Source organism: Eptatretus burgeri, chromosome 1 (genome assembly GCF_056783735.1).
Source record: "Eptatretus burgeri isolate ZD-2024b chromosome 1, Ebu_testis_v1, whole genome shotgun sequence".
NCBI classification, from domain to species: domain Eukaryota; kingdom Metazoa; phylum Chordata; class Myxini; order Myxiniformes; family Myxinidae; genus Eptatretus; species Eptatretus burgeri.
Genome location: NC_140961.1, coordinates 61,601,251 through 61,628,368, shown reverse-complemented (window position 1 = coordinate 61,628,368; position 27,118 = coordinate 61,601,251). Strand labels below are relative to the sequence as shown.

Sequence of the window (27,118 nt, the reverse complement as noted above, 5' to 3'; positions counted from 1 at the left end):
TGACCTGATCTAACATGTTATGATGTCATGCACGATCTGATCCTTTCAATGACCTGATCCAACACATTGTAATGTGATGAACGGTCTGATCCTTTCAATGACCTTGTCCAACATATTGTTGCAGACCCAGGGGTCAGGGAAAACCAGGAGGGGGGAAGATACCTCTGGTTCCCACCAGACTCTCCAGAATCGCAGGCATTTTCACACAAATAACTTTGTGATGCGATGGGTTGCTCATCGACTGTGAACGCCAAAAACTCAACCACGTGACTTGGGCTCCTCTGTCTAATAAATACTGTTTACCTATTGGTCACATGATCTAATTACCAGGGAACACCTTTTACGCACTTGCTCAAAACAGATCACCTTACCGGATCACATGCAGCCGAGCGTAACTGCCAAAGGACGTACCGGCTATAAAAACAGATCATTGGGGAATAACATCTCGGCGAAGCTAGAATACAGACCATGCTTGACCAATGAAGGAAAAGACAAAAATGAACTGGGAACATTTCTCCACAAAGCATTTATTTACAATCAGGCGAGGAAATGGTATGTGGCACAAGAAATTTGGTTTATTGGAATGTCGAGCAGGGACAGCAAGGAATTTGTGGGGTGCGACAAAAGGCAAGCAATTTTCAAAAGCAGACACAGAGCAGGCTTTTCCCGTTATATGTTCTACGATCTTAACTTATGCTATGACAGGCACCATCACACACACACACACACACACACACACACACACAGACACACACACACACACAAGCACACACACACACACACACGGATGATTTTATAGCCAGAAAGAACGAGAGCAGATGAGGACAAACGGCCTCGCAATACCTGGCACGGTCGGACGACCAACGCAACCCAGTATGCTGAGGGGAAGGAAAAAGGGAGAAATCCAAAAAATGAAACTCTACACATTGGTTTGGCTTTAACTTAGACATTTGCCTTCATGGATTATTATACACACACGAGCGAAGTACCCACCCGATACACGGGAGGGAGCCCCAAAAGGAAAAACACAATGTGAAATGGCGAATATAATGTAGAAAACCATACATATGGACCTCACATTACTGATGATTACCTGCAAACTGCACCACACATATTGCACATACATTAACAAACACGTCTATATTTGGCTTCTCACTGATTCGACCTGCTATATAAAACTGTCAAGTACAATTACCTTCATGTTATTTTAAGTAATTTTAACGAATTTAAAGTTATTTTAATGAATTTTCTGCATGCTCAAATGCACCATTTAATGATTGCTGAAATATAGTTCAACCTATTTCTTTGAATGCTTCATCAATAATGTTTTTTACGGTTGTTATTGTAATAAGTGAATTCCATTTGACGTCATTTTCTGGCTTTTGAGGAATGTTTGTTTTTATCTGATAACGATAGCTTCCAAGCTTTGAATGTGTCTCACAAGCTGTTCAAATCTACTGGTAATCTCTGGGCTGTCTGTGGTGGCTCTCACTGTCAAATGCAACTTGATTATCTCACCTGAAATTACATCCAAGAATAGCTTTATTGGATTGTTTCTCTCCACCAAAGGCATTCATAATATGAAATGCAAAAACACCTCACTTAAATAACAAGTTGGTGTAAAAAAATAATCGTTTAAATCGATTTGCAATTCCAAAAAATATAATGAAGTTTGATTATTGCTTTCCTTTTCAATTATACCCTTTTCGGTGAATGTGGTCATAAAACGGATCAAACACAAACCTATATTTAATCTCAGTAAATGATCAATGAATCAAAAGATGTTTCTGTACCTTTTTGCAGATGCCAGTTTATTCCTGCTGTGTTTTGGACCAAATCGGGCTCGTATATGCACAGGAAAAGAATTGCGAAGAAAGGTACCAGTTCCAAGCCCATGGGTATCCTCACTAACTGCTGAAGTATATCCTCTTGCCAAATGGAAAGTAGCCTTTAAGTATTTTTGGAAAATGGCATGGAAATAGAGTTTCCTCTCCAGCCCACTACAATCTTTTTGTTGTTGTTGTTGTTGTTGTTGTTGTGTATATGCTTTATCTTCTGTTTTGTCAAAGATAGCCACAATTTTGTCATGGGGAATGTTTGTTTATAAAGTGGAAAAATCACAAGTTTTTTTAACATTCTTCTTTATCCCTCTTGTTAATATTGTGGATGCAATTGATTACAGGCTTGGAGTTCTCCAAAAACTGGAATTTTTCAAAAGCAGAATATACCTCAACTTTTTATGGTAGTTTTGTAAGCCTTTGTAAATCAGTTTCATTCCTTCGGTTATCCTTATCGGCAAAGGTTTCAAACTGCATTATCTACAAGCTGCATTAAAAAACATCTCATCTTGCAAGCATCATTGTGCATTTCAGGAATCTTGTAAACGAATGGTAATTTATGGTGTTTATCCGGAGCTGACGGTTTTATTGTTTTTGAGTAATTTAAATGGTGCTGTATCAAGTCTTTTATTATCATTACATATTTTACAAGTGTAGGAATGTCCACTCTGTCAGCCTAATTCTCTACAAAAAGTGTTTGATTATAGAATGTTACACTTACATATGCACGTGACATTACTTGCCTTGTCAATAGGAACAATAACATTGTGTTTTAAGCTGACTAAAACAATCACGTCTCCAGATTATTTAAAATTACCATCAGGTTATGGATTTATGCCTGATGTTGGAGCAATGGTTAGTGTGGTGGGCTTGCGATCCGAGGATTCTGAGTTCAAATCCTACTCTCTGTTGAATTAATACCAGGTGGGATTTACTCTGCCTGTCATCCTTCCGCGGTCAGCAAAATGAGTGCCGGCATGCTGGTGACCTGTGTCGGAGTGGCAACCTGCCCAGGATTGTGCGCAATAGCCAAGGAGACTGCTTAGGCAGCACCAATGCTCTGCACAGAGTATGGTACCAATGGATGGATGGTTATGGATTTAACCTTTCCTTTTCAAATTAACAACTCCCCATTTTACATGTTTCTTCACCTCCTTGAACGATTAAAAAAAATACATATATATATATATATATATATATATATATATATATATATATATATATATATATATATATATATATATATATATATATATATATATATATATATATATATATATATATATATATATATTTGGGGTTTTGTGCTTATCATCTTGTTCTCTCTTTCACTCATTCCATTATATTGTCATGAGCCTCATTGTTTTATTCCAGTTAATTCCTTTGTTCTCTCTGTCGTTGTTCTTTTGGTAATAATTTCCATAGGCCTTTTCCCATCACGCTTCTGAGATAATCTGTGATGATGTGTTTATGATGTGAATCTTGTTCATGCACATTTATACACTGACGTACTTTTAAACTACTCTTCTTGGTCTAATTTATTCACATAATTTGTTTATAATAAGAGAGGAAGATCTTATAGTTGAATACATTTCTTATTTTCACCCTTTGCTAATGATATGCAAACCTGGGGTTACATGTGTTGTATTTATGTTGTTGCACACACACACACATACACACACACACACACACACCAATTTTATTCCATAAAGCTCTTCCTCACAACGATTATAATAATTTATTGAACAGTAATGCATTTATTCCGAATGCATGAAATAAATATTTCAAAGATGTCATAAATAATACTAATTGTACAACACCCTATAATAGGCCTGACTTTGTTTTAATAGAAAACCTCCAAATCATAAGCCTAAACTTCAGTAACTTGGAAGCAACAAACTAATCTTCTGACTGGATAAATCATCAGCTGGGCTCCATTCTTCACGAAGGTTTTGAATCATTAAGCCTAGAAATTGCACAAACAGTGGGTCCATAACCTTGGCCATGTGTCTACATCAGTAGATCCATGATCACAGGCAGTCAATCCTGCAATGCAATTTCACTTTCTCACTCTTGATCCGTAAATTATAGCTTCACCCTTAGATGTTTGCCTTCCTTACTCGAGGCTTTCACACATTATCATATATTCATCATTATTATCACACGTTCCATTACATCAAAATACATATGGAACCTGGTTATGTTTTCACCCCTGTATTTTTGTCTGTCTGTTTGTTTATCTGTGAGCAGAATATCGCAAAAAGTTGTGGACTGATTTGGACAAAATTTAGTGGACAATTTGCATGTGTGAAAAGAATGAATCAATTAGATTTTGGTGAAGATCTGGATCTGAATACTCAAATGTTAAAGTAATTTTTCACCATTGAGACATGGCCAAAAACGATATATAGCATGATATCTCAAAAAGTTGTAGACAAATTCGGATGAAATTTGGTGAACTGGTTGGATGTATGACAAGGACAAATTGGATAAATTTTGGTGAATATCTGAATCTGGATTCAGATAGGACGATTTTTTTAAGTGATTCTTCGCCATTGAGAGATGCGGTCAAAAACAATGTATAGCATGATATCTCAAAACATTGTGGACGGATTATGACAAAACTAGGTAGATGAGTTTGATAGGTATCAAGAACAAGCTGATTAGATTTTTGTTCAGGCCGGATCTGGATCTGGACCTATCAGTGGGATACAAAACGTAAACTGTTCAGCCTGGCGGAGGTATGTACTCTCCAGAGTGCCGTTCTAGTTAAGTTTGAGCTGTTATTCAAATACAGAAACTGTCATTTTGCTGTATTCATCACATTGCTGTCCAACAAAGGCAAGTTGTACAACATGAAAAGGAAAAGGTTACCTTCATTCTGCTGCTCACCATGGGCGAGCCACAATCATCAATAATAAACTGAACAAACCTGCCAAGATAGCTGGCTTTAATTCAAGGTGGATTAGTAGCACCATGATGTCATATAAATGAAGCCATCTCATTATCACGTTTATGTCTCAAATGCCATTGTGTGCACTTTATTCTCAAGCCTCAAGCACTTAGGTTCTCTCTTTTATCATTAAGCCATGCACATTTATGTGATCAAAAATGATCACATATAAATGGTCATTGCTCATTATTTCATCACATTGACGAGCTCTCTTAATAACATGGTATGCCTTAACAGTGTGAAATTACTAAAATATAGACAAGGCTATCATTGTGGCATCTGCAGTCACTTCCTCTTTCTTGAAAATTTCCATAACTCGGTAATCAAAAAGAGTATGTAGTTGCTGTTTTGATGACATATCTGCAAGGAATTCACAGTCATGATAATATTGACTTTGCCTTCTAGTCTGTGGGCTTATGTAAAAAAAGCAAAATTTTGGGGAGATTATTGCCACCCGTGTTTAAACGCATCTATAAACTTCACTGATTCAGAAAAAAAGGGTGTCAGTTTTTCAATTAGCTTTTAGGGCCTCCATTTTGAATTTCAAAATGGCTGCCGTTTTTACCCTATATGTATGATTTTTCGGTATTTAACGTTATTTTGAACATATAATTCAAAGTGTGTGCAAATAGAGTTTGGGTACCAAATGCATTGTAGTTGAGACAACTGTTCATCTGAACTCTGTTTGCATGGATATCAACAGGTTTGATGTTAATGTCAAGAAATATTGGTATGAATGTGACACTTATTACTGGTATCTGACGAATATTTTATGCTTGCAATATGATGCATATCCACTGTGAACCAAATAACTTACTGCTTTATTTCAGAAGACCAAAAATGCACAGTGGACATCCCATCCTATAAAATACTTAAGGTATTGAAATTAATGGCAACTTGTTAATTTCACTTATGGTTATGATTCCAGATTAACCATGGCGTCCTGTGGAGAACGATCATGTAAGAAGCGTGCAACTGAACCTTCCATTTACTTTCGAATCTGCTTGTTGTGTCAAGGAGACAAGTTCACTGACATTAAAGGTATTCATCAACTGGAGCATCTGTGACTACCAGAACTGGAATCATACCAATCATTGTTGGACTGTATTTGCAAGAGGGCTCAATATCAAAACCCTGAGTATGTTCGTTTGCATCAACAACTGAGTGGCATACCTGGAAAAGAACTGAACAACCAACATGCAGTGTGGCACAAATCATGCCGTGGTAAAGCAACACACAATCAACACATTGAGAGAGACAAAGCTAGATATGACAAAGCAGTTTTATCTCAAGAATCAAGTGTATTGTCAGACAGCAAAGTCGTTGGTCGCCCTCCCGCATCACAAACATCTAACACCCCAAAGCAAGCAACTCCTGCATCTACCAGCACACTAACAGAATCTCGTTACCCTGCATTCCAAAAGGAACACCGTTTCTTCTGTCAAAACGAGAAGATTTGTAGTGGGAAGACAGAACACCTTATTACTTGTCTAAGTGTCGAGATTGGAGTGTCAATCGAAAACATAGTCAATGTTAGCAGGAATGAACAATGGAAAGTAAACCTGGCAAACATCATAACTGATGGCGACTTTCTTTCAAAGGACATTAAGTATCACAAAAATTGCCATATCATTAACTGGCGCAAGTACATACAAGCCAAAGAAAGAGTCAGCAACAGAGAACATCAGGCAGAAAATACAGTGGAATTTATTTCTGCAGAGATCGAGTTCAGTGCTGAATTGCAGGAATCTATAGATCAAGGAAGCATCCTTAATTTGAATGAAGTAGCAACAGGATACAACCAAATTATGCACAATCATGACATTCCAAACCCACAGATTACACGTGCAGTGCTACTCACCAAAATAGAACAACAAATATCAAACTTCACAATTACTGAAGCAAAACGAAGAAAACCTGCAATCATTCTTTTTAAGGAAATTGTTCGGTCAGCAATAGATACTGTTGTGGAGGAACGTGATGTTTTAGCTATCAGACGAGACATGAAGACCATCTTTCATTGCTCAAAACTTATCAGGAAATTTATCTGGCAAGCCCACGAATCTAACCCATGGACCTTTAAACTAACCCATTGACAAATTGTGAAGAACAGTGTGTACCTGCAGAACGAGTTGCTATGATGAGGTAGACATTACAAGGAACTCAAGCTGCAACAACAGACACACGTGCCAAAGAGCTCAGCAACACATGTCGCACTCTTTCACATTCCATAGTGCAAGCATGCAAAACAAAGAGGCAAATGTCTCTGACACCAAAATAAAATACAGCTGATTTCCGGTGCAGGCTGTGATACGACAGGACATATCCAAGGGAAGGGAAAGAAGGGGTGCTTTACAACTTTCCTGAAGGCATGCCCCACCATTCTGAGAGCACTAGCTGACCTTTGCGAAGGGGATGAGCCATCTGAAGAAGTTCTTCGTGGTTGTGAAGAGTTTCTTTGCTCTCTTTTCTCTCCAGTTGGAGTCCACTTTGGGCAAGCAAAGATGCTGAGATGGTTTTTGTTCAAGCAACTCATAGATGAACAAGGAGTTGACAAACTGCCACCGACTCAGGGAGCATGGATTGAACATGTACACTGTGCCCATGTCCAGTGTAATATCTGGCACCAGGATATGGTAATGAACCCAACTTTTCTTGACCCTTTGACCTTGGGGTGGTGAAAGCAAGACAAAAAGCTACTGATTGTTCTTTCTCAGGTTTCACCAGCTCCAGTCTCAGTGCTGCAGCTCGTCAGGTGTAACTGTGAGAAATCAAAGTGTTCAAGAAGGTGCTCATGCAGAGGAAACAGTGTGGTCTGTACCGAACTTTGCAAATGTGGTGGGGAAGGTGACAGCTGTACGAACATAACACCACCAAGGATTGGCGAATATCTAGAAGATGATTGAAGCAATGACAATTATAAATATTTAATCAGTAACATTGACACTCCTGATTCATACATGTAGCATTTTGATACCTTTGAAAAAAAATTATCCATCTTATAATTGTATAACCGCCCAAATAAATGTATATTTAATTACATGCTCTATATTATTTCTGTTAAATATTTTGGAGGATTGGCAAAGAGAGTTCCAATCATAAATATGTTGTTATTATTGGAATCCTCCTGTGCCAAAACATATGATTAGACACCAAAAACACCTTCTTATGTCTATTGGTTCAAAAGTAATGGGATTTTACATAGAAAACCCCTGAAATCAGGTGGCCATCTTGAATTTTTTCCAATATTTAGAGTATTTCTAGTGCTCTTGGTTTGCTTCTATTGAATCTTTTTCCCCTTTATATGAGTTTAGATAAAATAAAATAAATATTGTATGACATTTGAATGAATAGTTATGGTTAATTTGCAATATTATTTTTAAAAGAAGATTTTCGGCGGTGGCCATTTTGAAATTCAAAATGGGGGCCCTAAATGTTAATGGGAAAACTGTTAATTTTTTTTCTAAACCAGTGAAGTTTCTAGATGTGTTTAGACATGGGTGCCACGAATCTACCCCAAAAAATGACAAATCCAGAAAATGTTACATAAGCCCACGGACTATTCCCAGCTCTGTGGCAAATGTGCCTTCTTTAGGCCTTGCCTTTATGATATTTGGTTGCCATGATGAGGTACTTATCTGCAACAACTGTGACTTTTCTGTGCTCCAAAACAAGTCACCAAATTGTAATTAAACAATGTAGTGAATTGATGTTTGTCGAGTATTTTTACAGCAGAATTACTGAACATAACATCACTTATCCACAAATCATGGCTGTTATTTAAATGAATGGTAAAATTGAATAATGCAATGATATCTGTCTCAGGATTCTTCCATGCAAATAGAGAGATGGAACTTGGATCTGGTTACCTCTGACACTGAAAGTGGATGGAGGTTATGATTTCACCCCTGTTTGTCTGTTTGCCTATCTGTTTATGAGCAGGATATCTCAAAAAGTTATGGGCAGATTTGGAAGACAGGTTGGGTGTGTGACAAAGCCGATTTGATTAGATTTTGGTGAAGACCTGGTTTTGGATCTGAATACACGAATATTTCAAGTGATTCTTCACAATTAAGAAATAGGGCCAAAAATGATATATAGCATGATATCTCAAAAAGTTATGAGCGGATTTGGATGAAACTTAGTGGATGAGTTGGGTTGATAACAAGAACAAGCTGATTAGATTTTGATTTAGATCCAGATGAGGATCCAGCCTATCAGACTGTTCAATCTGGCAGAGGTTTGCACTCTACCAAATGCCGTTCTAGTTTTAACATTATTTCAGCAAAAAGAGGTTCCAAACTCAATAATGAAGAGAAAGGCTTGATATATCCTCCCATACCATCATTTAATTGATGTTACAACAACATTCCACTGATCAACACAGCATTCTCCAAATCAAACTGCTGTTGTCCCATACCAAAGTCTTTTATCGCAATGACAACAGCAACAACAACAAGAAAAAGAACAATTAAAGATTGCGAACCCTCGCCAGGACTTCTTTCAAGTGGTGTATGTTTTTTATAGGTTTGAGGGTAAATCCAATTTTGCTGCAAAATGTGACTTATGATATCATATTTGTGAACATTTCGTTCCTCATGAGCAGGCGGTCATACGTGTAAAGTTTCACCTCGATTTGTTCAGCCACTTCAGAGAAGATTTTTGAAGGTTTTTTTTTTTACCAATATGGCTGCCAAATCACGTGACTGACATCATGAACTTTTTTTTCTGTGGACCATTTTTATCCCTAGATGACCCTCAAAAATTTTCATACTGATCAGATGTGACGTTCTGCATATGCAATTATGACGTGATAATGAGGGGCCCTATGACATTATTAAAAATAAGACTTATTCCCCATGAGGAGTACTTGCGATGTGCCAAGTTTCAATTTTTTCCTTGGTGTGGTTTCATAGATACGGAATTCCAATTTTTTCCCGTTTTTCCAATATGGCTGCCATGCCACGTGACTTATGACATTATAATTATTATTACAACATTCTACGTTAGCAGTCGCACCAATGATGAAAATTTCGTCTCAATTTGATAAGCGGTTTCAGAGAAAAACACAAAAAGTTCTGTGCGGACAAACAAATAGACCGACAGACAAACAGACAAACAAATGGACCCAAATGCAATACCCTCTCATTTAGTGAGGGTAATTCGAACTGCATTCATTCGGATGCATACCTCCATCAGGAATAACAGTTTACCTTAAGTATCCCCTTGATAGGCTGGATCTGCATCCTGAAGCAAAATCTAATCAGCTTGTTCTTGTCACCTATCCACTTCATCCACCTAGTTTTGTTTTAACAATCTAACATGTCCACAACGTTTTGAAATATCGTGCTATATCTCGTTTTTGATCATATGTCTCAATTGTCCAGAATCACTTTGAAATTTCTCGTATTCAGATCTGGATTTTCACCAAAATCGATTAAATTTGTCCTTGTCAAATACCCAATCTGTTCACCAAGTTTCGTCTGAATCCATCCATAACTTTTTGAGATATCCTGCTCACAGACAGATAGACAGGGGTGAATATATAACCTCCATCCACCTTTGGTGGTGGAGGTAATGAGGGTAATTAATGCGTGGTCATCTTTGAGAAACATCCACCTTCACGAGCATTCCACCCAGCATTTGTGTCTGCTGAAGCTCTCTTCAATTTCTAAAAACAATGTCTGATGCCAAAGCAGAGTTCTACAACATGCAGCCCAATTATACTCCATAGATGATTATACTCGCATTCTTTGTAGCCAGAATGGTTGCTAATGTCCATTATTATTGCTTTGAGATTATCAACTTATAGATCTGAAAGGCAATCTTTACATGAGGACACCACCTCAAAAACCACACATGATTAAAGGTTATTACCACAATTATAGCATCGTTGCACAATCAGCTCTCATTGATTTTAAAAGAATACATTCAGTTGTATATCATTCACGTCCCACATGATGGTGCAGAGGTAGCGGAGTTGCCTCTGAGCTGTCTTCTCTGCTTCTGATTCCAGTTTTGGCTATAAACTGTTTGACTGGTGCTTCAGAGGTAGGCATATGTATCAATGAGTGTCCCATCACTCTGTTAGACATTGAGTTTGGGACCTGTCTATGAGCATTAATTGCTGGTGAATGTGAAATATCCCTTGGTGTCTTTCAACAAAGATTAGGTGAGTGATTGCCAGCACTCTGTCCAGGTTCTTCATTACTGCATTGACTTATTGTCATGGGTCTTCAGACCCACTGCAATTACGAGGCCTCTTGGATAAATAATGCTCCAAAAGTAATTCATGACAGCCTTCCTTCAAATCAAAGAAGGCACAACATGATGATGATGATGATGATGATGATGATGATGATGATGATGATGATGATGATGATGATGATGATAGGAATATCAATGTTCATTAATTTCTCTCATAAATTTTCTTTTCCAGTAAATTTGTTTTACGTTCTGCAGATTACTTCATGTTTGATCCCAAAGCATGGGAAATGGGACTTTCACATGTGCCATTGACCTAAAACCAAGACTAGTTCATTATCTTCACTTGCCTTTTAGCCCTGACAAACTCACTCGTGATTGATTCATTTAATGCGCCCTCAACAAAGTTCAGCATTTGGAACCATTTGTTCCAATCAACTGCGATGAACTGGCTTCGGTAGATTACCCCATTGGCAGCCCTCCAATGGAAGACATAACATAGGTACTTACCCTTACTTCCTTCCATCATTCTTGATCACTGTTCTGCATTAATTATCCCCAGCTTTCTTGTTGAGTAAAAATCATAGTGATAATTATCTTATTAATCATTAAGTAAATATATTTCATATTTCTCAATCTGATCATCAAATAGCTATACAGTATATACAGTGTGTGTGTTTGTATGTTTGTTTATATATATATATATATATATATATATATATATATATATATATATATATATATATATATATATATATATATATATATATATATGAACCAAATAAATTCACTTCATTAATCAATCCTTGTTCTTGACAATGAAGTTCCTCATGCAAATCAAAACATCCTGATTTGTTGGAGTTCTGTAGGTAAGGAGTTTTTCTCATCCCTTCCACCATCCCCCACTCCCACCCACTCCCTTCCAATGCTAAACCTTCTCCCTTGCACTCCCCGACCCCCATTTAAATTCATATGACCTATCTGTTTCACATTATGAAAAAAAAACCTCAAGAGAAGGCATTTAGCATCAAATGCTGAAGTCAAGGCCAAGTTCACGATGCTGAGAACAGTTCAGAAGAGAAGCTGGTGGAAGAAAAGACTAAAAACGTTGAAATCATTATATAAAATAATGTGACGTGGATTAGAATTGTCAGATTATTATGTATATTTTGTATTGTGTCAGTTGGGGTGGAGTAATTTGACGTTTTATATGACCCCAACATGGTGAAGGCTGCCTGAGACATGAACAAGCATGTAAACAGCATCTATCGTTTTAAGATGCCACCTGCTCCAGTTACTCATAATTCGTAAAGAAATGCCGAATTGATGTAAGATTAAAAGTTATGCATAAATTGATGCAGCAGTGACTGCAGAAAATTACATTTTGCAGTGTAGCATAGCTAAAGAGATAGTAAATTAGAGTTTATGCAGCTATGTTAGGGGACTGACAGCATATCTCAGAGATAACCGACTTGACTTTGACTTTGGCCGTCGATATATGATACACAGTACACCACTTGTTCACATGATACACTGTACACAGATATACAGTTCACTACTTACCTCTGAATTTTGTTGAAGCAGGCAGGGTGTTGCATCATAGAGAATGCTGCTTTGAAGGGGGTCGTTATGTCAACAAGGAACCTTCTTGCCTGTTTACATTTCCAAAATACGTGATCGATTCAGTACTGCTTTCTGGAAAGAACAAATCATCGCATGCTGGAGCCCGAGACATGTTCCAAAATACCTGGAATATTGATGCCAGGGGAGGAGATTTCAAAGATCTTGACGGCTACCTCATCCATTGACATCTCAACAATTGCTAAGATCAGAGGGCAGGTAAGAAAGACAGGGAGAGCTATCTTAACAGCAACAACAAAAAAAATGCCACAACTGCAAACACTGAAATTTACCCACGACTTTAATCAAAAGGGCCATTAACTGCCTATTCAGTAATTAATAGGGCGAGCAAGAGTGTAATTTATTATGCGTTTGCTCGTTTATATGCGAATGCAAATTTGAAAGTGATTCTTTCTCATAAATATTTTTCCATTAATGAGATATTTCAATATATTTGGAAGCCACCCTATTTTCCTCTATCCCTCCCAGAGTCTCATTTTAAGGAAGTTAATACTGATGAAATGAAATAAGTTGTTGAAAGCAGGGCAATTATTCAACATGTTTTCCATGTTTTTCCTAATTATGCAACATGTTTTTTCTTCTTATACTAATAGGTTCAACACTTGTGAAGTTCTTGAGAGTTGCAAAAACCCATGTATCCTGTTATGCATTTCAAAAGAATATTGCAGTAAGTTATCGGTGTGTATGGTTTATTCAACAAAGCCTGAAGTTCTTTTTTTAAAGGCGAGTCAATATTCAGTTCTTACCTCGGAGCATTATGCTGGGGACTTTGTAACAAAGGCTGATGCTACACTTGTAGCATCCTTTGATTTGCTTTTCGAGTATTTTACAAGATAAAGCGACCGGTGGGATCTTTCGTGAACTTGCATCAGGTCTTTTGCAGGGTAGGTGCAGTCTGCGTAAAACAGCTTAGTGCATGTCTGTGTGTCACAATCTCTGATGACTTTATCTTTATCTTATGATGACTTTATGCTATACTGATGACTTTATCCAGGCCCAAAATCGCTGACTGACAGGTTATTTTGAGGACCAGGACTTGGCATTAGTGGGAAGGTGTAGCTTGGTTACAACCTAGCAACCAGAGTTGGTGTCAAATGTCAAAGCCACCCAATGCTCACCTGTTTATACATTTATCGTTTTTAAAAGACTCGTCTAATAATTAATATTTTTTATAAAGCATTGCAGTGAAGTCTGATCCAAATAATTGTAAAGCAATATATGTACTTGTATATTGTATTTAGTAACAAGAGTGCAAATGAGCATAATATACGACCGAACAAGAAGGTATAAACAGAATTGTGCTACTACATGAAAAACAGCATCCTGGTTGCCATGGCAACCTCTTTAGATGACGAATGTATGTCGTGACACACCGTCTCCACAGTCTGTACCTATGTACCAAATATGAAACGTGAAAGTTGAATACTTTGGGAGTTAGAGTGCGGAAAGGAACGGATGGAAAAGAGCATCCTGGTTGCCATGGCAACCACTTTAGATGTCGAATGTATTTTCATGACACCGACTCCAGAGTCTGTGCCTATGTACCAAATATGGAACGTGAAAGTTAAAAACTTTGGGAGTAAGAGTGCGGACAGGAACGGACGGACGGTCAGACAGACAGACAGATGGACGACATAATACGCCCCGATATATATATATATATATATATATATATATATATATATATATATATATATATATATATATATATATATATATATATATATATCGGGCGTATAAAAAATAGTGTGGTAGATAAAAACATTAGAAAGGAAAAAATAACTTGCACCATAAATTTTAACATTTTCAAGCTCACGCTCATGCCGGGGGTATCGCTATAGCTCTCTGTTCTTCGAACAGGCAAGCTAAAAAGGGATGGCAGGATAGCCTCAAAGTATGCACACTTTTTTTGTGTACACACCACTAAGTTTTCGAACCTGGATTCAAATCTCACCCAAGAGATAAATTATTGTCACCCTGCTGTTTCCCAAGAAGGTAGCTTCATCAATGTGTTTGCTGTCCCCCGGATGGATGTTCAACTGGGCATCTCATCTGCCGGCATTCATTGGTGGATGTTAAATATCTCAAGGTGTCCTTCGTGAAGCTATTGCCAGCACCCTGGGCAAATTCCAAATTCCTAACCTAACCTACAGAGGGTTTTTGTATCAGCGGGACAGCCACCTATTGTCATCAGTATAAACATCAGTTATCAGAGCTCTCAACTAAAGAGTGCATAAAACATGATATACCACACAGTGTTACTTCAATTTTAATAAAACTAGTACGGGCCCGTAGGGGTGGGCCAGCCATTTGCCAAGCCAGCCATTCCTTATCAACAGTTTCTAATGGAGTGCTTGTTTGAGTGCTGAAGTCACTTGGCGAGCGTTCTACAAGAAACCTGGTAACTGAACACACCCATGCAAAACTGGATGTTCTTGGAAGTATTATGAAGGCGATTTACATAGTGTTCAAATAAATAATTTAATTTTAGTAAATGTTTAAAGAGATTTAAAGACGTGTATCATACTAAAATATGCAATTTGGTGTTTGTCTGTCTGACCACGATACATTCGATTGTAACTTACCCAATCTCAGCTCAACTTAACAGGAGGACTAAGGGTCACACAATGGAGGTGTAAGAGCAATATAATTTTATTATATAGATTTTACCACCATTTTACCCAGCGTCTATAACACCACTCCATCAAACACGATTCATTAGTTCTTCATGCCTGTTGCGTGTGTCCATTATGACCTCCTTAAAAACCACGTTTTCTGTTTGGAATTATTTTCCATTTTGTTTGACTGTCAGACAGGCAGAGTAAAAATATTATCTCACTCCTCCTTGCGCATGTAGGGTCGGCAAGAATTCTAAAGCAAGGTACATTAACATGACAGATATGTCTTCTTATTCATGTTCCGCTTTGTGTTCAAAATATAACATTCAATTTAAATAAGTTGTTCCTCGATCATAAAGTGATGAGACAGACAAACGGACAGACAGACATAAACCAATTGCTTAACCACACTTTTTGCTTTGCTTGCATGGGATAAATATCAAATGACTTATTTTGTAATCAGCACATAGCTGAGGGTAACATCATTTGCCTGGGGTCCAGCTGTGCCATTGATGCAGTGCCCCTGTAGGTTAGAGCAGGAATTTGTTCAGGGTGCCGGCGATTATAGCTCGTCTACTCTTCATTGAGGACAGCTTGGAATCTTTAACATCCACCAACTAATGCTGGCAGATTGGACATCCTGTTTAATGTCCATCCAAAGGATGGCACACACATTGATGCCTCACACTGAATGCAAAACAATAGGATGAGAATTTATAGCTGAGCTGAGATTCAAACCAAGTCGAGACAGCTTGGGGGCAAGTACAGTCTGCATAACTCTAGGCTATCTTGCCAGCCAATCAGGTGACTTGAAAGTTGATTAACATTAGTAAAATAAACCTGATTACATGGAGACCTGCATATAAGCAATTAAAATGAAGAGGAATGGGAAATTTCGATACATATTTATTCGCATGCAAACTTATACACTGAAGAATGCCATTAAAATAACGTGGGTAAACCAAGAAGGTTCGAGTATTATGGACTCTGAGTAATATGGACTCGTGTTCCATTTCATGCAGGTTATGGCATGCATCCAAGAAGACAAAACTCAAAATAATTCCCAATTACAAGTCAGATATCAACTTAAGAGGTGTCCAAAGTATGAGTGAAGTATGGCAGTGAAGCAAAGGGAAGAAATAGAGCGTAAAACTGTTATTCCAGAGTACCTGCACCTCTGATAAATTTGGCTGCATCAATGATATTGACCACAATCAGTGTATCACAAGCGATGTATTTTTGAGAAAATAAATAAAATCGTCACTATGAAACATCCCAGCATGTCAAATTTGTTGGACAAATATCGAAGTTTCAACGAATCAAGTGTGAATTGTGCTTCAATGAACAGCTGCCGTCTGCAGTGGCGAGAATTTCTGCATCCCATTATTTCCTTCACCTGGAAGACAAAAGAATCCCCATAAACCAGTGTATTTTTGTGGACAAGCCCCCAAGTCAAAATGTGGGATGTTTAGTAAGAGCAAGTTTGTGAGAATGAGCAGCCTTGGGAATTGAACCCACACTAATAAGTAGCAGAAAGACGGATGTCTTTCACCAATCACCCAGTTGCATACAAAAGACAATCCATAGAAAACGACAATGCTGTCCCAAGATGTATGACTTCCACTTCAAGGTCTCAATAAAACTAGGACCGATTTTCAAAATATATAACGGTTTCATTTGTTGCAAACTGAATGATTTATATTTAAATCGCTTGCACTCATTTTCATAAACCCTGGATTCTCTGTTTCTGTTGGCATGGCTAATGATTTCCTTTGAACATTTCCCTGTGCTTTTTTTTCCATATGAATCTGGAGCAACTTTAATTCCTCCTCACACATTTGCCAATAAGCTTTCTTACTACTAGGAGGGCTCAGCAGAGTGATTATCCATCGTATCTTAGGGTTTTTTTTAAGGACGCCGATCTCCCCCCCCCCCCCCCTCGTAGGATGCTTGAAATATTGATAAGAATTCCAGCCGAGTAAATCTAAACACACATGCGATTAATGACACCACTCGTTAGTTAATAATGAAAATCTACAGTGGTATGTCATATTGGTAGCTGAATGGTCCAACCCTAACAGCTCGCTTTAGGTCGTAAGTGAAAGAACAGTGTCGTGCAGATTTTGGAAAACGTAATAGGGTCACAGGTTGTATTTGCAGGGGGATAAAATGTAAATCAAAAGAGATAGTTTCGCCTAGAATCTTGCATGCAGTTTTGGTCGCCACTTCTAAGGATGGATATTATATATAAGCTGCCATTGAGAAGGTTCAGGGCCGAGCAACTAGATTGATTCCTGGTCTGGTTACTCGAAGCTATGTGGAGCGGCTGAATGAGAGAGGACTTTATACATTAGAAAGGAGGTGATTATATAAGGGGATCTTATAGAGATGTTTAAGATAATGAAGGGTATAGACAAAATAAATGTAGAAATTTTTCAGCTCAGAATGGACAGTGACAGAATCAGGGGAGATAGCCTTTTACTCGACAGTTTGAGACACGTTGGGATCTTTAATGTCTACAACAGAAGAGGACACCGAGAGTGGGAGTAATAAGTGGGTCTTTCACTGAGAGAGTAGTTAATGCATGGAATAGTCAGTCTCCTTGGAAATGTAGTCATGACAGAAACATTAGATAGATTTAAAGTGGAATTAGATAGGCATCTAGAATAATTTGGGATACATGGACATTGGCAGGACTGGTAAGCAGCTTAGTTATGAATGAGTGATTGTGTACATGTGTAGTAATTGTGATGTAGTTGAGGGGGGGGGGATGTCTCATTTAAATGTGAATATGCTGTCGTCGTTTGTTCATTGCACACTCGACAACTCTTCTTCAACCATAAAACACCCTGTTGATGTCCCTGTGCTTGTCACACTGTTCTCCTCCAAACTCTAACTTCCTCTCCCCCTCCCCTCCTCCTCTCACTTCTCACTTTCCCTTGAAATCGGGTACATCGTAAAGTTTGGGTTTATATCATAGACTAGATTAGACTGATACACTGACCTGAATTGATTGGTGTGTGAAGGAAGCACAGGCATGTTGTTCCATTGGCCTCCTCCCTCTGCGTCCAATTTCCTTGTTTAGTTGCTTGTGGTTTGGGTGTGAACTTGTAATTAGCACTACCTGCAGTAAAGGTTGAATTGCTGGTGTTTGAGGCAATATCGGTCAAACGAGATTTACCGTTTTTAGTGCATCTCATTATCTTTATTACTCTCGGATCTATCGAGATATCACACACTCAAAAAGTATGGAATTTCACTCCCATCCCTCCTTTTCACACTCCCTTGCATTCCCTTTTGTCCATGCATTCCCTTTTGTCCATGCATTCCCTTTTCTTACTTTCCATAATTACACTTGTCTTCTCCCAAATTTTTCTCCTTTTACACTTTTCTACCCATTCTCTCTCCAACTCTCTCTCACACCTTTCCTTCTCTGCCATTCTCTTCTTTTTATTTTTTCAATTTTCACAATTTAACCCCTTCCCCTCTCTCCCTGCCAAATGTATGTAATATATGGCTCCTACATTCGTTTACTTGGATTTTATTTTGTGTCCTGCCCCCTCCTCCCCCCCCACTCAACAAGGGGTGCAGTAATAAAAACAATTAAGCATAACTTTTACTGTTTACAGCTGTGGTTCAGTGCTGCACTACGGCACAGGTAAGCCTTGTGGTTCAGTGGCACTGGTGGGCCCTCTGTGAAATATAAACTATAAACTAGTGAGCATGCATTGCTTACCCTTGCTTTTAAGAAAATACCAAGCAATTTGATAAACTAAATGTATTTTGGACAAAAAAATTAAGGAAACAAAAAATGGATAATTTTGAAAAATGGGTTTATTAACCTCCGCCATCGAAGATGGATGGAGGTTACTGTTTTCACCCCTTTCTGTTTGTTTGTTATCTTGCGAAAACGAAGTTTTTGTAAGATATGTGAGTCAGCTTGTTTTTTTGTTTGTTTTTTTTGTTTGTCTGTAATCACGTATCAATCACATAGTTATAATTGGAAATTTTTGTAACTTCGCATATTAGAGTCCTATAGAGGTCCCTTTCAGCGCATAAAATTGTCAAGGTCAAGGTCAAAGGTCAAGGTCACTTTGTCGCAAATCAGGAGAGTCGACGAAACCCTTATTTTTTGAGTAATTTTGATCGGATCGTCTTCAAACTTCAAGGGAATATAGTTCATTATCTGGTGCTCAGCTGATTAATTTTTGGTGGCGATCGGCCTTGACCTTCATGGTTAGCGCTGGAGGTCGAAAGTTTTTGACCCCAAGGTCAAATTTTGAAATCTTAGGTACCATATCGTGTAATACCTCAAATTGAACACCTCGATGAGTGCTTTCGAGATATGTCAAGCTTGAGACATTATGACGTCATTTGGTGACGTTATGTGGCAAACGCATATTTTTCATGGTTACTCTGTAGAACGATTCTCATCGGAATCTCTCGTAGGCAGATATTCCTCAAGGAGTCGCTCCTGGTGGATAGCAGCTCTGTTCACCTCAGTGTGACCTTGAAGAAGTCACACGTGGTCACCTTTTGGCTAGATACGGGTCACCTGCAGGTGACATTGGTTTTTATTTGTTTGTTTGTTTGTTTTTGAACAGTATTACGAAAAAACTCCTTGACGGATTTTGACGAAACTTGGTGGAGGGATTAGGTCTGGTCCAAGGATCATGCCACTAGATTTTGGACTTGGTCCAAAATCCAATATGGCCGCCATGGCGGCCAATTTGAAAAAATATTTGAATTTTTTTTTTGCATTTCTACATGGTTTAAGTGATATCCAACCCCCCCCCCCCAAAAAAAAAAATTGTTAGAGAAAAAAAAAATTTCAAATTTTTTCAACAATTTCGATTTTTTTTTTTTTTTTTTTTTTTTGCTTTTCTACATGTTATAAGTGATTTCCAACAAAAAAACATGCCAAAATTATAATTGCGGCTGATTTTGGAACTTCAGGTGGATATACCCACGTAAAATCAATTTCTGTCTCAAGGAACCTAGTTATGACGAATGAATTGAGTATGTAAAAGTTAAAAGTAAAAGGGAAAGTTGCGAACTATAACTCTGTGAGCACTGTTGACGTCAAATTGAATGAATAGGATATCAGACTTGAGTGACCTCGCAGTATTGGCGGCAGAGGTTTTGCACTCTACTGACTGCTCCCCCTCTAGTTATTGACTGGACTCGGTGGTCTCATGGTTAGAGCATAGGCTCTGTGTCTGGGAGGTCAGTGGTTCTTAGTCATTATTGTGAAGGCTTGAACCACGGACCGATTGATGTCAAAGACTATTTTATGGTACGCACTGCTTCCTTGCTTGACGTTTTGCATTTAAAAGGATAGAGCATGAATAAATAATGCAAGGAAGGCAATGGCAAACCATGCGATATAACCCTTGCCAACAAACATTGCACCAATATTTATTATGAACTAATTTTTAAAAGGAAGCATATGCTGCAAATTTCAGTAAGGGGTGAAAACATTTGCCAATTCAACTCGTTCGATATTAAAAAACAATATATATATATATATATATATATATATATATATATATATATATATATATATATATATATATATATATATATATATATATATATATATATATATATATATATATATATATATATATATATATATATATATATTGAAAATAAACAAAACGATGATGTGCTGAAACAGAAGGAATCAACAAAGTTGATGATCGATTTAAATTTTATCAGGTGAGCACTCCTGTCTGTCTCTCTCTCTCTCTCTCTCTCTCTCTCTCTCTCTCTCTCTCTCTCTCTCTCTCTCTCTCTCTCTCTCTCTCTCTCTCTCTCTCTCTCTCTCTCTCTCTCTCTCTCTCTCTCTCTCTCTCTCTCTCTCTCTCTCTCTCTCTCTCTCTCTCTCTCTCTCTCTCTCTCTCTCTCTCTCTCTCTCTCTCTCTCTCTCTCTCTCTCTCTCTCTCTCTCTCTCTCTATACATCTCTATACATCTCTATACATCTCTATACATCTCTATACATCTCTATACATCTCTATACATCTCTATACATCTCTATACATCTCTATACATCTCTATACATCTCTATACATCTCTATACATCTCTATACATCTCTATACATCTCTATACATCTCTATACATCTCTATACATCTCTATACATCTCTATACATCTCTATACATCTCTATACATCTCTATACATCTCTATACATCTCTATACATCTCTATACATCTCTATACATCTCTATACATCTCTATACATCTCTATACATCTCTATACATCTCTATACATCTCTATACATCTCTATACATCTCTATACATCTCTATACATCTCTATACATCTCTATACATCTCTATACATCTCTATACATCTCTATACATCTCTATACATCTCTATACATCTCTATACATCTCTATACATCTCTATACATCTCTATACATCTCTATACATCTCTATACATCTCTATACATCTCTATACATCTCTATACATCTCTATACATCTCTATACATCTCTATACATCTCTATACATCTCTATACATCTCTATACATCTCTATACATCTCTATACATCTCTATACATCTCTATACATCTCTATACATCTCTATACATCTCTATACATCTCTATACATCTCTATACATCTCTATACATCTCTATACATCTCTATACATCTCTATACATCTCTATACATCTCTATACATCTCTATACATCTCTATACATCTCTATACATCTCTATACATCTCTATACATCTCTATACATCTCTATACATCTCTATACATCTCTATACATCTCTATACATCTCTATACATCTCTATACATCTCTATACATCTCTATACATCTCTATACATCTCTATACATCTCTATACATCTCTATACATCTCTATACATCTCTATACATCTCTATACATCTCTATACATCTCTATACATCTCTATACATCTCTATACATCTCTATACATCTCTATACATCTCTATACATCTCTATACATCTCTATACATCTCTATACATCTCTATACATCTCCATACATCTCCATACATCTCTATACATCTCTATACATCTCTATACATCTCTATACATCTCTATACATCTCTATACATCTCTATACCTCTCTATACCTCTCTATACCTCTCTATACCTCTCTATACCTCTCTATATCTCTCTATCTCTCTCTCTCTCTCTCTCTCTCTCTCTCTCTCGTGCACGGTGCTCCCTGATGGCGGTGAGCCCTGGGCAACTGCCCGTTTTGCTCATCGGATAAAACGGTCCTGCTGTGTTGTGCGACCCTTGGAGCCATGGACAGGAATGAAATGCTCTTGGGATTTTTCTAATTCCTATGAGATTACTTTGTCTTCCTCACAATGCCACCAAGTCGGACACAGTGAAAGCAGACGCACCTGGGGAAGCATATCAGTCATGGTTGGCTAGACCGTACAAATTTAATAAACAGCCTGCACGCTGTCGTCTCCAGCACTGCACACACGATTATGACATCGCCAGCACACACACAATCGTCCCGGCTCGAGTGAGCCAAGTAAAGCTGCCAAAGTAAGTACAGCTGGAAGTTATCAAGGCGACCCGAAGCAAACCCTTTTAGCGCCGCACTGAATGCACCACGTGGGTTTTCAAAACGGATCTGCCGATCACAGGCGGTGCAGGAATTCGGGACCTTTCCTTCCCGCCACCTCGCGGAGCCCAAATTACTTCTACATTCGTGGAGACCTTCACTCGGGCTCAACGGCAAAAGAACAAACGAAATGGCTCCGCAGGGAGAGAGTGCCTTTCCAAAGATCACTGCATCGTGAAGAGGGACGGGTAGTTTGAAGGAGGAGAGGTTGCGGTGGTGATCGAAGGAGAAGGAGGATAAGAAGGAATGGAAAGTGGGGGAGTTGGCGCCGGTCTGCGCATTCCAAAGCAATGAGGCACGACGGTTGCCAAGCACGGGGCCTCGGCTCCCCGCTTTGCCTTCACTCCATTTCCTCCTCCCTGCAGAGTCTCTCTCCACTTCCAGGCTTCGCTCCTCGTGGCGATGTGTGCAGCCGTGCGGCCATTTGTGCTGCACCAGGTCCCAAGGTCACAGCTCCTTGCAATGGGAAAGGAATACATATCATGGGGATGGAGGGGAGAGGGTGAAAATTATTTGAGCATGAACAGCACATTCTCTAAATGTCTGGAGATACAAAAACATTTATACACAAAAGAAAGAATCTCCTCCATTGCTGATGTCTCCTAGACTCTCAATGAAGTGTAGACCTATATGAAGTCGACGATGGGCCACGACACTTGATCGTTGACTCCGTCCCTCAATCACAATGATTGTTGGAGTAGGTCTTGTCTGTTTGCAAACACCGACACATAAGGTTGTGAAAATAACTGGAAATGGCTGAATACACGACCACATGATCATATGCATGAATTTTACACAAAACGTCCGGAATGTAAGAAGCTGTGCAAAAAGGCTGTGTGCGCAGCTGGTCTGGTGTGTAACCATTTCAGGTTCAACAAACCACAGCACGATGTCCGGAGCTATGACAACGTTTCAATGGACGTTTCAAACTGTCAGTGTCAATTTTTCCAGACCAATCTCATCAAGGAATTTGGAATTTGGACCATCGTACAAGTACAAAAAGGCACGCCTTTTCGAAGGGGCAGGCAGGATACTTCATCGGTTGCATCCTCGTGTTGAAACCATCTCGTCTAGGTTCGATTCCCGATCCAACTATAAACTTGAGCTGGCGCTTCGCAGGCATGTCAATGAGTGAGTGCAAGTCTGTCCGGTGGGATGTTAAGCTGGGAGTCGTTTTCCAGCATTGATTGCTGGGGGATGCTATAAAGATCCCATGGTGTCCTCGCAGAGAGTTGCCGATTGTTGCAGTGTCAAATGGTAGTCATCTCTTCATCCCACCCCCACCCTCTACAACCACCATCATTGTAATTTTTCAGGGGAAGCCCTACTATGTAGTTGTACTTCCTCACTTATGGTGGTGGATCTCCTCCCACCCCCCATTCTCTTTATGCCATTACCAGGGAAAATTATTATAATATTATGTTGCATTGTGGTATCAATCAGATCCAGCAGGATGTAGAGCTGGAGTACACATACCTTGTGGCTCTCTAATCTGGGTTTGATTCCATTACTGACTATAACCTGTCATATTGGTGCTATATAAACAAGGCATTGTATCACAGAGTGTCCTCCCTTTGATGGACGTTAAGATGGGTGTCCCGACTGCCAGCATTATTAGTTGGTGGTTGTGATAGATCCCATGGTGTCTTTTGCAGAGCTGGATAAATATTGCTGGCATCTTCAACGAACGACAGAAATTCTTGTTCTATCCTACAGGAGACTGTCTCAGCTGCACTGCTTCACTCCCTGGCAATGATGCAATCCAGGACCAATGTGTGGCATGTGAAAGAGGAAGAATGGAATATGATTTTCCAAGCTATTGTGGCAGCTTTTTCAAGAGCATCCACGTCCTTTGAATCCTTTTTTTCCCTCTTAACAAAATAAATTTTTGCAATCGTGCTGTTCTGTTTGCAAGCTTCAGTCATCACATCACTTGACTTGATCAGCCTAGTTAGTTCACAACAGGATGAAGGCCTCCCTCAACTTGGTCCATTTTTTTCTAGTCTCTGCAATTTGATAGGATTGTATTCCAGTTAATTAACCATTTTCATCCGTCCATCTATCTAATCTTGGGGCCTTCTCTGGTTGCCATGTGGTTGTTCTTGTTCTCGATTGGGTTCTACGTTCTTCTTGCTATGTGTCCAACCCAGTTCAACTTCCATGTCAGTTGTTGGATTGTGACATTATATGCGACCCCGCATATGCAAAGCGAAAACTGGGGTCAAGCAATTGGTTCACGTCTGTTTGTCTGTCTGTCTGTCCGTCTGTGTCTAAAATGCTAGTTTATGATCAAGGAACAACTTTATTTCAATTGATTGTTAAATTTTGAACATGAATCGGAAGAGGAACCTGTATTTCAACAGTATTTTGGCTCTGAATTTGATATTCTTGAACACTGGAGAACACAAGTCACCTCATTAGCACTTTCAAAAAGCCTTCCGTTTGGCAGTACTTGGACAAATTATTATGGTATTTTAAGCTATCACAACCAATCAAATTTGCCGTTTGTAGACACAACCTGTCCACCCCGCCAATGTTCTTGCTGTATTCGATTTTTACTCTTGTTATAATATTGTTATTATTATTATTATTATTATGATTATTATTATATTTATCACACGACTGCATGGGGTAGTGTTCTCTGAACTCTTGTTTAATCATGTTTTCTGTGTGTTCTCTCTTTTTCTCTTATTTTCTCTTTCTGTACCACCAAGACGGCATCTTATTTTTGCACAAATTTGAGGCTCAAGGAAGAATGAAGGAGGATATTAACTGAAAATAAGGCAACCAGGCAACTCTTGGACACAAAAAGCAGGGGAATGAAGGAATAGAAATAGAGGAGAAAAATAGGAGAAGGAGGAAACACTACAGCCTGCAAGTAAGAGAGTGAGGTAAGGATGGGTTAATGGGGGTAAGAAAGATTGTCAGCAAGAATGGGTAATGACATGAGATGGGGATGCACCACCAACTTTAAAATCTGCAGGGAAGAGGCATGTCTCTTTGCATGGAGATCCTTGATATTTATTTTCTCCATCTACTTTGTAAAGTCCGCTGCACGCGAGCTAATGTTCGCCAATGTGGCACAACAAGACCATTGGTGACAAATCTTGTACAATCTCGTTTGGTCGTAGACTTCCACATATTACACAACTGTCGATGGCACTCTTGTCAGAAAACAAAATGGCAATGAAGAAGAAATGCAGGGAGAGGATGTGAAGGGTGTAAGCTCTGAGCACCGCTGCTTTGGCATTAGTGCTGGTCCGTCGCCGAACATGTCCCAGGAAAACAGAGAGGCTATGGGCAAAGTTCTCCGTTGAGAGAAGGCCGGCTCTGGGAGCATTCAACAAACTTATTCGTGGAACTTGCTGCAGAAGATAAGTGCTCTTATGCTAACTTCCAGAGGATGCATTCGACACTCTCTAATGAGCCAGTGGAGCGTGTCAATCCATGTTGAGAGAGGAGAAAACACGACAAACCCAATTACACATACACCCACAATTGTGTGTGTGCTAGTGCATGCGCGCGAACACACACACACACACACACACACACACACACACACACACACACACACACACACACACACACACACACACACACACACACACACATCACTGAAAGCTGAAGTTTAATTGTTCAATACAGTGAGCCACGTCGGTGATGTCGTAGACCCCTGCACACTGCACAACAATGCATGATTGTTGCTGACAACTCGTAGTAAATGTTGATCATGTTCAATTTTTAGGACACCAACCGCTGCTCACTGCACAATTATTAAAGGCTTTCACAGACTAAACTGTTGCAGACAATCTTGTTGCATTGCGTCAGCTAGCGTGTGATGGGCTGAAGAGAACACATTTCACGTCACACAATCAATGTACTTCTTGTTTCGTATGCACCCTTTGGCTGCTGGTTACATCATTTTTTATGGAAGGGTGGATGTGCCGCTGATGCAGTGCCTCTGTTTCCAGTAAGCTGGTACTCATTTTGCCGACGTCGGAAGGATGAAAAGCCGAGTCAACCCACCCTGTGTTATTTCAACAGCACGGCTTCAAGATGCTAAAATCTTAAGCAGCCACCAAAACTGTTAAGCCAACACCAGGCTTACCAACCTACTACTTTGTATTTACAAGCAAGTGTGAAAGTTCCGTTATTGAAACGTTAAAATTAGTACAGGTCTGATCAATACAATTCATCAATGACACTTGCTTCTTCACAGGTCTTTGTTCATTTAGAACAGAGTATTTCTACC

At 38.8% G+C, this 27,118-nt stretch overlaps 1 protein-coding gene and 1 long non-coding RNA gene across 4 annotated transcripts in view; one reads left to right on the top strand and one right to left on the bottom strand.

The window, feature by feature from the left end:
• Positions 1-27,118, top strand: part of LOC147034587 (uncharacterized) — a 79,926-nt gene that overhangs the window by 313 nt on the left and 52,495 nt on the right. Inside the window, exon 2 of the long non-coding RNA XR_015059347.1 lies at positions 1,804-1,877. This is a non-coding gene — a long non-coding RNA (uncharacterized LOC147034587). The remainder of the gene's footprint in view (positions 1-1,803; positions 1,878-27,118) is intronic.
• On the bottom strand, positions 743-20,704 carry LOC147034588 (uncharacterized). Of its 3 annotated transcripts, none has more exons than XR_015059341.1 (5): positions 18,259-20,704; positions 12,743-12,817; positions 7,194-7,459; positions 4,713-6,959; positions 743-878 (listed from the first exon to the last, which is right to left on the bottom strand). XR_015059341.1 is itself a non-coding variant. In XM_085885717.1 (5 exons), exons 1-4 carry the CDS (start codon positions 18,452-18,454, stop codon positions 6,927-6,929), a joined length of 570 nt encoding a protein of 189 aa, XP_085741843.1. In that variant the 5' UTR covers positions 18,455-20,704; the 3' UTR covers positions 743-878; positions 6,912-6,926. The 3 variants fall into 3 exon arrangements, 1 of the variants encoding a protein (XP_085741843.1); XR_015059345.1 differs by lacking the exon at positions 12,743-12,817 and adding an exon at positions 7,618-7,682 and having other exon boundaries at positions 18,259-20,701; XM_085885717.1 differs by having other exon boundaries at positions 6,912-6,959.

Coding starts and splice junctions, on each gene's coding strand:
- LOC147034588 (XM_085885717.1), bottom strand. CDS start 18,454: ATGAGATGCACTAAAAACGGTAAATCTCGTTTGACCGATATTGCCTCA. Junction 12,818..18,258: donor TCACACACCAATCAATTCAG/GTCAGTGTATCA, acceptor CTCTGATCTTAG/CAATTGTTGAGATGTCAATG. Junction 6,960..7,193: donor GGCTCATCCCCTTCGCAAAG/GTCAGCTAGTGC, acceptor CTGTTGTTGCAG/CTTGAGTTCCTTGTAATGTC.